Consider the following 13126-nt stretch of genomic DNA (forward strand, 5'->3'; position numbering starts at 1 on the left):
AGTGCTTCCAGACAGTTTTTGTACTTGTATACCTATACTTGTTGTTTTTTTTTGTTTTGTTTTTTTTTAAAAAATTGCACAAGCAAATACTAGAATTACAAGTAGAAATGAGTATTCATCTCCTTAACCTGTCTTCTCCTACGAAGCAGTATATTATAATCATTCAACAGTGATTATAAGTTTTCTACTCTGCCCACATGGTGCTGTGTAGTTACAAACACACTGTGTGTGTGTGTGTGTGTGTGTGTGTGTGTGTGCGTGCGTGCGTGCGTGCGTGCGTGCGTGCGTGCGTGCGTGTGTGTGTTTGGTCAAACACACACACGGTCATGGAGCTGAAGGGAAGTGGTGGTAATTCATGTTGACAATGAGCTGCTCTACTGAATCCCTCTGACAACACACACTCATTGGAGCCAGATCATTAAGAGGCCTGGGTGAGGAATCTCCTGCTGGTGAACGGTTCTATCACTCAGAGCGTACAGACAGAAGGTAAGGGGAGACGTCTGGACATTCTACTTTGTTTTTTCTTTATATCATGATTTATCAGCTTTAATAAATTAAACATTCGGTCACTTATTTGACTGTTTGACTGAATGGTGCAGTAAGAAAAACTAATTTTAGCTGCAGTGTAGTCCTAAAAGTACATCCGTTATACTACACACTTATAATATGTACAGTACTTGTTTTCTGAACAGTGAATTGCCTAAAATAATCATTTGGGACCTTTAGGTAATTAATAATTCGCAACAGAACACTTTTATGAAAAGAAATCAACAGGTAAAGTCAAAAGGTTTGAGAAAAAAAATGTTGAAATGAAAATGTTAGTAATGTCTCATTCTAAACAGGAAGTGAAGCCAATTTTTTTTTTTGCTACCCAGTGTGTTGAAGGGAAAGACTGGAATTCTTTTGGCTCTATTATGAAGTAATTACCTTCATTTGAAATCTAAATGGATTGATTTCAAAAGTGTCCCTGACACGTCATCCTCTTTTAGCGCAGCAGGTAAACGGGTCACCTATTCTAGAGCCTTGGTGCCACCTGGGCCAGATCCAATTAATCCTGCTGACTGACCCGTCATGACTTCATTACCAGCCATCTTAACATTAACCCCGGGCCTCTCGCTGTCTGACGAGTCAGCAATTAGGTCATGGACATGCTTCAATATTTTAATTTAGGGAATGGGAAGGATAATTTCCTAAGTGTCTATTAATTATTAGTGAAGATTAGAAATATAATAATGTAAGCACAGTGGTCTGTTTTTAACCCTCGATGCGCCTGTAGGTATGTTTCTTTATGACAGTGTAGTTGGTTAAGAGAAGCTAAACGGATTAGCCCTGCTTCATATTATACCAGTTAATGGGATAGCTAGTGCACTCCATCAGTGCAGTCACAACGGACGTAAAAGAGGAGTTTAAAATTCTCAGTCTAAGGTCAAAAATCATGAATTCCAAACCACTTTTGAAACAGAATGTCAAATTAAGATTATTCAACAGTAGCAGAAAAGATTTTAATCTGCTTTACAAACCCGAACCCTCCTCTCCTCCATCTGTCTGTCTCACAGCAATGTCAGGACCGAGGCCCGTGGTTCTGAGTGGCCCCTCTGGGGCCGGGAAGAGCACCCTGCTGAAGAGGCTGATGAAGGAACACGAGGGCGTCTTTGGATTTAGTGTTTCACGTATGTTTGTGTGCATAGTTATAAATGGTTTGCTTTGTAAAAGAAATAAATGAAACAGTGCTATCAGATTATGTGCCACATATCAGTAAATGTTTTAATACTGAGTTTTTTGAACGGTGATGATAATAAACGTTTCCTCTGTACAGACACGACAAGAAACCCTCGACCAGGAGAGGAAGACGGCAAAGGTACAGTAGTTCTGGCTCAAATCAGTTTGGGAGCCTTGAATTCTCTATGTTGTGTTACAAGTGGGTGCTTGATGTCTTCGCATCACACTGGTTATCTCTTGCATCTGTACCAAGTTCCCTCTCCTCCTGTCCTGCGCAGTATATAATGATCCAACAGCACTTCTTACTCCCAAGTGAGCTGCACAAATTCTGTCCCCTTGTATAGCTCCCTTGACATAAAAGGGATAAATTTCTTTCTGTGCCTTTTTTGCTCTCTCCATAGGGTTGAACATGCTCCCCATGCTTCTGGGGGCTACTTTACTGCCCGTAGCAGACGTCTTCTCCTCTGAGGACTTAGAAATGTCCACCTCATTTTCGTGCCCAAACGAATCAGAAACCGCAGATAAAGGTGACATCAGTGTGATTCCTGATCACAGTTTTTAAGGCAGAGGGATGGGGGTTACTTTCATCCTCCCTGCACGCTTTCAGTGAATTACTGTAGTACCAACTGGTCATGTGACAAACCAAACCAGAAAAACTAAAACTAAGGAATCAGAATCGGACAGTTGACACTTTGGAGTAAAACCCTTTTGAAAATAGCCCCCTGTTATGCCTCGTCGGTGATTCCCATTTCCAGTCCTTTGAAGTTTAGTGACCAGAAAATAAGTTTTGTTTCCTCCTGTGGCTGAAAAACAAAGATTAACAAATTATGATGAAGTAAGATTCCAGTTTATTACTTTTTTTCTGATTGGTCATGATTCATCAAAACACTTTCTATCCTAGGAACCACTGTTGGAAATTCTGTCATCTGATAAAACTCTTTTCTTCTAATTTGCTATTGACAGTATTGGACACCTATAATTTATTTGCATTAACCATTACCAACCACAGTAGAGGATTTTGCTCCCTTTGGGTCAAAACCAGATTTCAATCCTGCACAGAAGCATTCCAAGTTTTTTCTCTGTGCCGTCCGCTGCCTAGTTTTCAGGCTTATTATCCATCTGGTTCCAGCAGAGGCATTCCCTAGTCTCTGCAGTACATCCCTTTCTTCAGTGTGAACATGTTGATGTTGTCATGCTAATGATTGTGTGCTATCGTAGTGCCCATTAGTGACAGGACACAGTCAAGTGTTTGTTTCTTAGGCTGTTTTTTTTATATGCACAGAGGTTTTTGATGTTGTGAAGATAAAGACCTGCAGTGTGGATCTGATCTAATTTTCTCTCCAACAGTTATTGGAATATTTAACATATTTGATAAAACTATGTCATCATCTTGCACACTTATAAAGGACTTATAAAATTAATGTTTTCTTCTGATTTTAGCGCTTAGTTTCAAATTTAGTTCAGAGAACATCATACAAAACTAGGATTTTCTAGGATTTTCTTTTATTTCCCTGTTCTCGTGATGAAACTGAGGTCATCTTTCACCACATTATTGTCATCTCATCCATGTTTTTTTTTTCATGGCAAAGCTTGATTCATTATTATTGTTATATCTTGTAGACTACCACTTTTCAACCAAGGAGGCCATGCAGGAGGGAATCGACAAAGGAGACTTCATTGAGAATGCTGAGTTTTCCGGCAACATGTATGGAACAAGGTGAATATTGACTGATAAATGATTTAAATGCATAGTCACTGAATTTTCTATTTTTTTTAGACACATCTAATATCAAGATGTTCACCATGTTCAATAATTATTTAGGCAACTGTGCTTGAACATCACCTTCCTGAACGATCTTCAAGTGTAAACGTTATTTAGATGAGTGAATACACAAAAAGCCTTTGTCACTGATATTACTGTCAGAGCTACGTTAAGCTTCTGTCATTAAATAAATACTGTTGCTGTATATATAAGAGAAAACCCCCAGGCATTAAGAGGATAGACTGTATAACGGTCCGGTCACAGATGGCGCTTTAACCCTATTATGTCAAAAAGAGCAGTGCTGTGGCTTAGCACCTCATGTGTAATCTGGTGCCCTTATTGTGAAGATAAACACACGCTCACCGGGTTAGAGACTGAGCTGCTCCAGTTGCCCTGACAAACCTCTAGGTCATCGTACGTGACAAGCACAACATAACAGTTGTACTCTGAATACCAAAAGTGGCCAGTGTCAAACCTATGCATACGCTGATGAGTGAACCTGGCTGTTGGAAAAGGTTTCCTGTAATTCAATAACACAACAATCCATCCGTTCTCCAGCAAAGCTGCTGTAGAAGATGTGCAAGCCAAGAACCTAATCTGCATCTTAGACGTGGACATCCAGGGAGTGAAGAGGATAAAAGAGACTGACCTGAACCCCATCTTTATCTCTATCCAGCCTCCCTCCATGGAGATCCTGGTAAAAATCAAAGTCGAAACATTGATGTGATATAACATGCTTTTCAGGTTATTTTATTAAATAAGTTATATTCATGTCCAAATTAGTCTTTCAACTATATATCTTTGACTAATTTATGACTTATATTTGCTTCCTCTTTGTACTTTGAAAGTCATTTTTAATTGACATCAAGATTTGTTGTTGTGGAAAAATCCAGGTAAAGACGAAAAGATAAGAAGGAAATAATGTGAGGAAAAACAGAAAAACAAATAGCACGCTGTGAAACTTGCAGGGTTGCACTGAAATGGCTCCATGTTTTATTGTCCCGCAGGAAAAACGTCTGAGGGACAGGCAGACGGAAACAGAGGAGAGTTTACAGAAGCGCCTGGAGGCAGCTCGTATTGACATGGAGCTCAGTGAGTTTCTCTGCAGGTCTACTCGGACATGATGCAGAATTTAACACTTCATCTGATTCAGTTGTATTTCTTAGGTAAGGAGCCTGGAGTTTTTGATGTAGTTATCATCAACGATGACTTAGAAAGGGCCTACGAAGAGCTCAAAGACATCCTGAACGATGTGAGTAAAACTCTAGCATTGCTCTCTCTTGGCTAATGGTGCTTGGCAGCTGTTGCATCAATCTTTTATTATTTAAAATGCTCTGCGTAAGACAATTTAGAACACACAAAAATGTGAAACTATCCCTCTTTTTTATACAGGAAATCCAAAAAGTTCAAGAAGCAAAATCATAAGAAGTCAACAGTAACTCAAATGTGTCTGCTCAGGGACAGAAGAACGACACATGGGACCCATTCAAACACACACAGGTTTTTCTAATACCCTCTGTCATGTGGTCGGAGGTTTCATACTCGATGACGATCAAACAGAAAAGAGAAACATGAATATGGAATTGAAGGATTGAAGGGGCTCTTGTGTTTGTCAGCCAAATCAATGGTTGCAATAAAGGTATGAAAATAACATGTCTGGAACAATAGAAAGAAAACCAATTGGTACACTTGCCAAATGATCTGCAGAATTTGGTCTTCATAACCCACAGTATGATACTAGTCCAGTACCAGCAGCATCAGCAGTCCACATGTAGCACAGAAAACAAATAGTTGCACTGTCTGTTGTTTGGTTAGCAGTAGTTAGCAATTATCTTACAGTTAAGTGAAAACGTTGACCTGCATTTATGATTGATGTTATTTAAATATACATTTTTGTATTGCATATTATTTGATTATTATCAAAATCACTGCATGTATGACATTCAAAACAATGTATGTGTGTTGGTGTGTTTGGATACAAATAAAATGCATAAAGAACATGAGGATAATCACAATATTTAATTCATATTTCATTTTCAAACTCGTAATATTGAAGAATAATGAAACTTAGAACCATCCAAAAAGAAAACTATAACTTCGATTGATTTCACATTATAGATTGTCACTTAGGTTAAACATGTATGTTTCAAAATATTTCACTCAGAAAAAAAATTATATAAATGTTTTCTATTTGAGTAAAAATATCACAGAAAACATGTTTCGCCAACTTGTGCGCAAAACAGCAGTTGTGTTTTCTAATAATAAAACGGTTATGCACTCATAGGTTGCACTAATGCTCTTATTGCTTAGACTAAACCAGATCCCTGATTATATTATTTCCATAAAAAACACCAAAAAAATTCAGGACACTCACATGTACAAGCTAATGGATGAATACACATTGAAACATTCTGAAATCTCATTAAGACATATCACATTTTCAAAATCAGAGGACACAAAGAATTTTAGAAATCCGATCTGGCTCCAGCTCAGCCAGAAGAATCAAGCAGGAAACATTTGTCTGGTTAGAATAAGTTGGTGAGAGAGACGACCGCAGTCCTCACTGGAAGAAGGGACCCTGCAGTTTGGTGCGGACCTGGTCTCGCTTCTCCTCCTTCTGCTTGAGGTAATCTTTAAGCTTGTCTGTTGAGAAACACACTTTGGAGTGCCGGCCTTTGTGTGGAGCACGATGGGAGCGTAGCCACGGGTTCTGGAGACACTCGGCTGCAGAAGGTCGCCCCCTATAGTCACGGGTGAGTAAATACATGACAAGAATGAGAATACAACCATTTATTTTCAGAAGGCTTAGACTCCTCTACTCTTCTACTAGTACTGTTCATATTATTACTACCATTACTACTACTATTACTACTACTACAGTAGTACCTTGAGATACGAGCTACTTAACATACAGTACAAGTGTTTATGACATACGGGCCGTGCTTCAGGACACCACCGCTAGTTGGAGGACAGATACAAGATCAGCTGAGACCGGAGCTCGTTCTTTCCCACGTGTCGGAGGGTGGTGGCCCAAAACAGTCTGGGTCCTGCCTGGAGTTTCTTCCTCAATGAGGGAGTTTTTCCCCACCGCTGTGGCTTATGCTTGCTCTGGAGGGTTCTGTTGGATCTGTTAAAGCACTTTGAAATGTCTGCTGCCATGATTAAGCGTTTTATAAATAAAACTTGATTGATTGATTGATTGATTGATTGATTGATTGAACAGTAACTGAGACTGGAGCATGTTCTCAATGATAGAGTGTGTTTCATACTTTATCATTGATCTTTATCATTCATACTTAACTTATATATAATTAATTATACACAGGCAAATTATGTATGTGTACTGGTTAAAAAAATGTTTTGTATTTTTAAATAATTAAAAGGGTTTGGGGCTTATTTACAAGCCTGGAATGGATTAAAATGATATTAGATATTTTAAATGGGGAAATGTTTGACTTATGATCTCAGTCAGGGAACAATGAAACTTGTATTTCAAGGTACTACTGTACTACTGTTCATACAACTACCGGTACTACTACTGATGCTACTACCGCTGATACTGCTGCTGATACTAATAACAAACTAACCAGTAATCAACTAGTTAAGTAGTAACTAACCAGGATTTGTTGTTGAGGCTGTTCTTCATGAAGTTCAATGCTCCCTCCGAAAGACCAGGGTAACAGTGTCCAAACTGGATCTTCCCTTTCCTAATGTTTTTGTCTTGATCCCAGCCGTGTTCTGGATGGAATGGGCTGTCAGCACTCAACCTGGTCAAGTTAGTAATGAATGCATATATTACACAAAAACATAAACCAACACAAGAATAGCATATACTTCTTAAGTAGCTCAGTCAGTAGCAGGGTTAACTGTAAGTTTACTGTCGTGCTGATTGATACACGTCAAATATCGACTATAGTAGCTATGTAGTATCATAGAACCACCACATGGCATAGAATTAAATTTGACATTTATCATTAAATGTCACTTAAAAAGAAACACTTTAATCCAGGAAACATGGTTGAATACTTCCTTAAAAACAAAAGTTATACGCAGCTATTCCACCTACACCACTGCACTTACATGATGAAGGAGAGAACGCCTATAGCCCAAATGTCAGTTTCAGGCCCGACACCTTGACCTTCCAGGATTTCTGGAGCTTTTGGAAGTACGATGTAAACTAGAAAACAGAAACATGAGGTAGTTGTTGTAGAGCTGTGATGTCACTGGTAAAAGCACAGAAACTTAAATGTTTAATTCTCTGAATTAGGAGGAGGACTCAGAGCAAATATGAATAATAAAGCAAGTGATTGTAAAGTAGTTTTGTGGTTTGTAAAGTCACTGTAGCTACTATCAGTAATTATGAAGGACGTTAAGCAGCTACCAATCCATCCTCCTGTAAAGACTGCGTACATTGTTGTCAGCAGTCTGGTTTAATATATCAGGAGACTAAGAGAACAATCTTTTAAAACTCACCAGTACCTTTACTCTCTGACAGCCCATGGATGTGCTCTATGCTGAGAGGCTGACCAGGAGTGAAGGACTGAGCTGAGCCCAAGTCAACAATCTTCAAGTGGTTGCAGTCGTCCACCAGCATGTTGTCAGACTTCAGGTCCAGGTGGATGACTCGTCGGCCGTGAAGGTAGTCGACTGCACTCAGAATCTGGACCAGCAGCTCTGCCACATGAGTCTCTGCATAAAGATCTCTAACAAGCACAAAACAGGCAGATTCTTTTACTTGATGGCTACCTGGCTTGCTCTAAAATCATATCTTTGACAGGCAGATCTGTCTAATATTATCAGACAGCCTGGCAAAAAATAAAATAAAATAAAAAATAAGACACAAAGGTCTTGGATAGAATATTTTTCTATAAATAATACCTGCAGTTTCAAAAAAAATTAATCCATACAAAAAAGGTCAATGTTCCATGTTTTCCAAGCATTCCTTCACCTTGCTGCCAGACTGTAGAGCAGCTCTTTGCCGGGACAGAGCTCTTCCACTAACACCATGTAGCAGGGGGTGATGTAGGCAGTGTACAGCTGCACCAGGTGGGAGTGATGGAGCCTCTTCAGCAGCTGGTATTCTCTCAGCACCAGCTGCCTCTGTTCTCCTTTGTAAGGGGTAATCTTAGCAGCAAACACTTGGCTGGTCTCAGAGTCCCTGCACATGGTTATCACACTAAAACGACCCCTGGCATACAAAGAGATAAAACATGAAAAGTTGCACTGACAGGCAGTAATTTATAGCACTAAGGAGAATCAACAGTTCTAGTGAATGCAGAAAGTGGCTCCACTCCACCGTGACACTGACGAAGTACCAGAGTTCTGATATTAGTGTAGAAATTGCAGGTTCAACTTAAAAATTGCACCTGTTTATTTCTGCAAGAAAATTGTAGCTTTTATGTGTACTCTGTTGATCTGGTCTGGTGATCTGTCCCTTTGACCCCAGTGATGCAGTCTGGATGAGAGGAATGTGAGTCTCTGTAAAACAGAGTAGGAACAGGTGAAAACACTATAACCCTCCATGCAGTTCCTGTCTGGACATTCACACCAGATGTATATCACAGGGTCTATTATTGCTGTAAATATGTTAATCATAATAATGAACCAGTGGGGAAATGTTGCCCAAATATGAAAAAAACTGGTCTTCGATGAAAATATCTAAAAGGGAAACATGTGGGAGAGTACTGCTCTTGCCCTCAAGATGAGTAGCCATGACGACAGGTGCTGAAGCATCGCTGAAAGGTCCTGCTCCAGTCTTGGTGATGCAGCCCACTCTGAAAACGTAAGAAGCTCCTCTGGGCAAATCCTTCACCACATAGCAGCTGTCGGTCACCTCTTCTGACAGGACTGTCCATTCCCCACCTGAGGACATGAACCGTACATGAAATATTGTGAAATCTACAGTATTTACATGTTACTGATATTACAAAGGATAGGTGAGAAAATATTGAGGCCAGTTTCAAAGTACTTTAATAAAAAAATGGTCTTGATTGAAGTCTTATTGGTCAGTAAACAATCTAAAATAAATTGTGTCCAGATAGCAAGACAGTTGTGGGTAAAACGGAAGATAGTCTAAAATTAGAGGAGTAGTATTTGAAAGGTCCTCTGAAGTCAATGCACTAAAACTATGACCTAAACTTTTGATTGATTGATAAATATCTGATGCACTAAACATGAGCTATATATATGCCAGATGAGATTTTTGTTGGTGACTGGTGTAATACAAAAAGGCTTTTTGGTACAAAATTTTTAAAAAAATACAAAAGCTGAAATTCATACTGTATTCCTCAAAACAGAACATTTTATATAAATATCAAAGTATAAATATCAAAGTAAAGATTAATCCATTGAAGTATTTATTTTAACACAGACCACCACTCCAACCCTAACCCTATTTCTATACTGCTGGATCATTCCTGAGTCCTCACCATCTGTACAATACTGCACACAGTAGGTGATGGAGTCACTAGACTGGATTGGTCTCCAGACCAGCAAGACTCCTCCTCCATCTAACTGGAGCACGTCAGCCTTACTGGGACGTACTGGTAGATCTGGAAATGATACAGAAGAAAAAAAAACACACAGTCAAAAGCATAACAAAATTATTAGAACAGGAATTCATCGTAATTTAAACCACAAATATGTAAACAGAATGTAGTTTGAGTCATCACCCTTCGTCCTCTTGAATGCAGATATTTTGAACGATGGCAGGAGTTTGGAGGTCCTGTTTTTGGGGCTCTCAAGACCAGTCTTATGGCCCCTTTCAGGTGGGATGGGACCTGATCCCTTGACTATTGGCCCTGTATGCCAAACAATACCAAAAGAAAATAAAAAGATGCCACCAGACATTTTTTGTTGGGTTTTAAAGTACAGAATTGGACATGCCTACCTCCTTTGCTCACATCTTCCTTACTAGAAGACCTGGAAAAAAGTTTGGTCAGGCTGGAGGCTGAAGCTCTCATTTTCTTCCTTAGAGACATTTTAGGGGTATCTGGCTTCATGATTTCTCCTAGTGTGGGTCCTAACTCTGTGTCATCCAGATGAGAGTATGAATGTCCAGTCCAGGACTGCCTGCGAAATATCTTTAGCAGTCCCAGCTTAGGTGACTTTCCTGTTGGTGTCTGGGCTTCGAGGGCTGGAGCAGATGCATGCCTTTGGAGTCCATAGCCCTCCTTCTTGTTCCTGGCCCTGGGAGGTCTCTCTGGAGCCTGGAGAGGAGAGAGGCTAGGACTGGAGCTTGCTGTTAGCGGGGTGCCCAGCTGACTTCTACTGTTTGTAGACAAGTTGGGGTTGGAGCGGGTCCGGTTCCGTGGAGGTGCTTGAGGAAATGAGTCTCTGGGTTTAACTTCTTGGAATGAGCATGGAGATTGGGAAATCAGAGGTGCCCCCTGTTCATCATATCCTTCACTCTCTCCAGATCTATACCCTCTGAGATGACCATGACTTAGCTCCTCATAGGAGCCAAGCCTACTCGAAGACTCAGAGCCACCTTGCTCCAAAATAGATGACTCAGCCAGAGAACCCTGAGAACCCTCAAAGGTGTCACCCTCGGTCTGCTCCGCATCTAACCTGGGGCTCAGTCTGTCAGCAGATGTTCCCCCCAGCATGTGAGTCTCTTGTGCTGGAGCGGTAAAGCATCTTCTTCTTGTGGGTCTTTGAGGGTTTGGAATGGCCAACAGGTTTCTCCCTGCTACTTCATCATCTGTGAATTCTTCCTTCAGACTTTGAGAGCTTTCTTCTTCACTTGACTTTGTGTGTTTGGGCGAACTGGGAGATCGTCGTGAGTACTCATCAAGAGACCTGCTCCTCCTGTGAGGGGGTATGTTAGTGTGGGCAAGCCCAACACCGCTGTCCAATGAACAGGACTTCTGCATTGTTTGCTGAATGGACGCTCGTCTCTGGCCACGATTTGTTTCTGTCTCATCCTCCACGTATTCGATAAGAGGCTCATTCAGACGTCCTGAAAAGCTTCTCCGGAGTGGTTTGCGGCCTCTCTCCTGCTTTTTGGCTTGAAATTTGTCTCTTAATGTCATGTGTCTAGCAGACATAGGTGAAAGCTGCTGGGAGGTGCTGTAGAAGGTGCTTCGGATTAAAGTTCCACGAGGGATACGACTTCCTTCACTCCCTGAACCCTCATCTCCATCAGATAAGCAGAGAGATGGACTACTGTCTTTGCTGAATTTACGCTCAATCTGAGGTGTGCCTTGGTATGATAAATCTGACGATACAGCCGACTGCCTGCTTGTACTCCGCTCTATCAAACTTCTCCTTCCTTCTATCTCCTCATCCTCTTCATCCCCTAATGTTGCTTCATCTTCTTCTCTCTCATCTACAGCTAGAAGGAGCTTGGTAAAAGGTTCTGGGATCTGAGCTCTCTCCATTAAAGGGTCATGGTCCTCCTCTGTTTCTTCGTCCTCCTCAGTCTGGCTGCAGTGTTGAAAAAACTCCCAAGAATCAGCTTCATCGTACTCAGATGAGGAGCCACTGCTCAGAGAGGAGCTGCTGTGTTCCTGTGGCTCACGCGGTACGGTCACAGCAGTTTCTCTGAGAGGAGCATCCAGCAGCTCCGGTATGGGCCTCAATGTGAGAACTGACCCAATACAAGTCAAAGAACGCTGGGGGGACAGATTGGAAATATAATGATGAAGAAACATAATGTCTTTGTCTTGTATTTACACTGAAATTCAAGATGATCAACATGAACAGGAACCATTTGGCTTCATTTTCCTCTTAAAGGAGTAGCTTCATCACTGTGGGACAAGTCACTCACCTGCCATTTACTTTTTGAGATGAAGACTTTCAAACTCTTTGTGTTTATTTCATCAACGTCCTCTTCTGCATGTTCATCCTGAGCAGTTAGGAACATTTGTGTGATTAAATGTGTGCCTGAGTCACAGTTTTTTCAAAAGCTGAGTTTTATTAAAATACCTATGGCATTGTGATTTATCTCACCTGGAACCAATTGTGGCTCAAGCACTCAAAGGCAGTTGGTCGATTCCTATGCAATGGGAAGTTGAGAGTGGTCAGTCGTGTTGTGTGTTACATGTCATGGTTTTCAATATTCAATTAGCCATTGTGAAAGAGGTGCTACTGCAGGAAGACTTTCCGTGCATACTCAGACTATAGTTTATTTCTGATACCATCCTGTCATTCACAACTCATGCATGTTCCAACTCAATTTTTATGGGGTCAGTGTTTTTGACAGCCAATTGAGATTGCACTTATCTCATCATCTGGTTTTATCTGGCTTCTAATTTCCCTTCGGGGATTATTAAAGTATACCAAATTATAAAAAATAAATAAATAAATGTTGCCAATATCACAGTGACACTCCTTCTTTGGTAATCAGTAATTAATTTAGCTGTTAGGCAGACCAATCCACCTTCCAATCACCACACAGTCTTCACAGATCCACCACCTTCATCAGCTCCATCAGCCACCAGTCTCAACAGTGTTGAGACTCAGACACTCAACTTCATTTTGCTGCTGCTCAGAATCGATTTGACAAAACTCCTTGAAAAGTGCAAACCAACTAAATAATAACATCATGGATATCATGATTCTATTTAAGTGACACTGTAGTGGATACTGATTTTTCACAAGAAAAGTGAATGTTTGTGCAACTGTAATACAATGAGTTATCGA

At 40.5% G+C, this 13126-nt stretch overlaps 2 protein-coding genes across 3 annotated transcripts in view; one reads left to right on the forward strand and one right to left on the reverse strand.

Annotated features, from left to right (window-relative positions):
• Nucleotides 1-346: 346 nt before the first annotated feature.
• Nucleotides 347-5481, forward strand: guk1b (guanylate kinase 1b). Of its 2 annotated transcripts, XM_068319289.1 has the most exons (9): nucleotides 347-486; nucleotides 1557-1670; nucleotides 1817-1858; nucleotides 2121-2246; nucleotides 3340-3436; nucleotides 4040-4178; nucleotides 4489-4573; nucleotides 4648-4733; nucleotides 4874-5481. In XM_068319289.1, the coding sequence occupies exons 2-9, from the start codon at nucleotides 1559-1561 to the stop codon at nucleotides 4904-4906; spliced, it is 720 nt and encodes a 239-aa protein (XP_068175390.1). In that variant the 5' UTR covers nucleotides 347-486; nucleotides 1557-1558; the 3' UTR covers nucleotides 4907-5481. The 2 variants fall into 2 exon arrangements, with proteins under 2 accessions (XP_068175390.1, XP_068175391.1); XM_068319290.1 differs by lacking the exon at nucleotides 2121-2246.
• obscna (obscurin, cytoskeletal calmodulin and titin-interacting RhoGEF a) overlaps nucleotides 5482-13126 on the reverse strand; it is a 43912-nt gene continuing 36267 nt past the window's right edge. Inside the window, exons 71-82 of the mRNA XM_068319288.1 lie at nucleotides 12434-12479; nucleotides 12252-12329; nucleotides 10371-12096; nucleotides 10153-10281; nucleotides 9910-10032; nucleotides 9176-9343; nucleotides 8848-8959; nucleotides 8430-8669; nucleotides 7955-8184; nucleotides 7562-7658; nucleotides 7099-7248; nucleotides 5482-6222 (exon numbers count right to left, since the gene is read on the reverse strand). Coding sequence (XP_068175389.1) covers nucleotides 6042-6222; nucleotides 7099-7248; nucleotides 7562-7658; nucleotides 7955-8184; nucleotides 8430-8669; nucleotides 8848-8959; nucleotides 9176-9343; nucleotides 9910-10032; nucleotides 10153-10281; nucleotides 10371-12096; nucleotides 12252-12329; nucleotides 12434-12479 — 3280 coding nt within the window. The 3' untranslated portion in view covers nucleotides 5482-6041. The remainder of the gene's footprint in view (nucleotides 6223-7098; nucleotides 7249-7561; nucleotides 7659-7954; nucleotides 8185-8429; nucleotides 8670-8847; nucleotides 8960-9175; nucleotides 9344-9909; nucleotides 10033-10152; nucleotides 10282-10370; nucleotides 12097-12251; nucleotides 12330-12433; nucleotides 12480-13126) is intronic.

Source organism: Antennarius striatus, chromosome 7 (assembly GCF_040054535.1).
Source record: "Antennarius striatus isolate MH-2024 chromosome 7, ASM4005453v1, whole genome shotgun sequence".
In the NCBI taxonomy this organism is placed as follows: Eukaryota; Metazoa; Chordata; class Actinopteri; order Lophiiformes; family Antennariidae; genus Antennarius; species Antennarius striatus.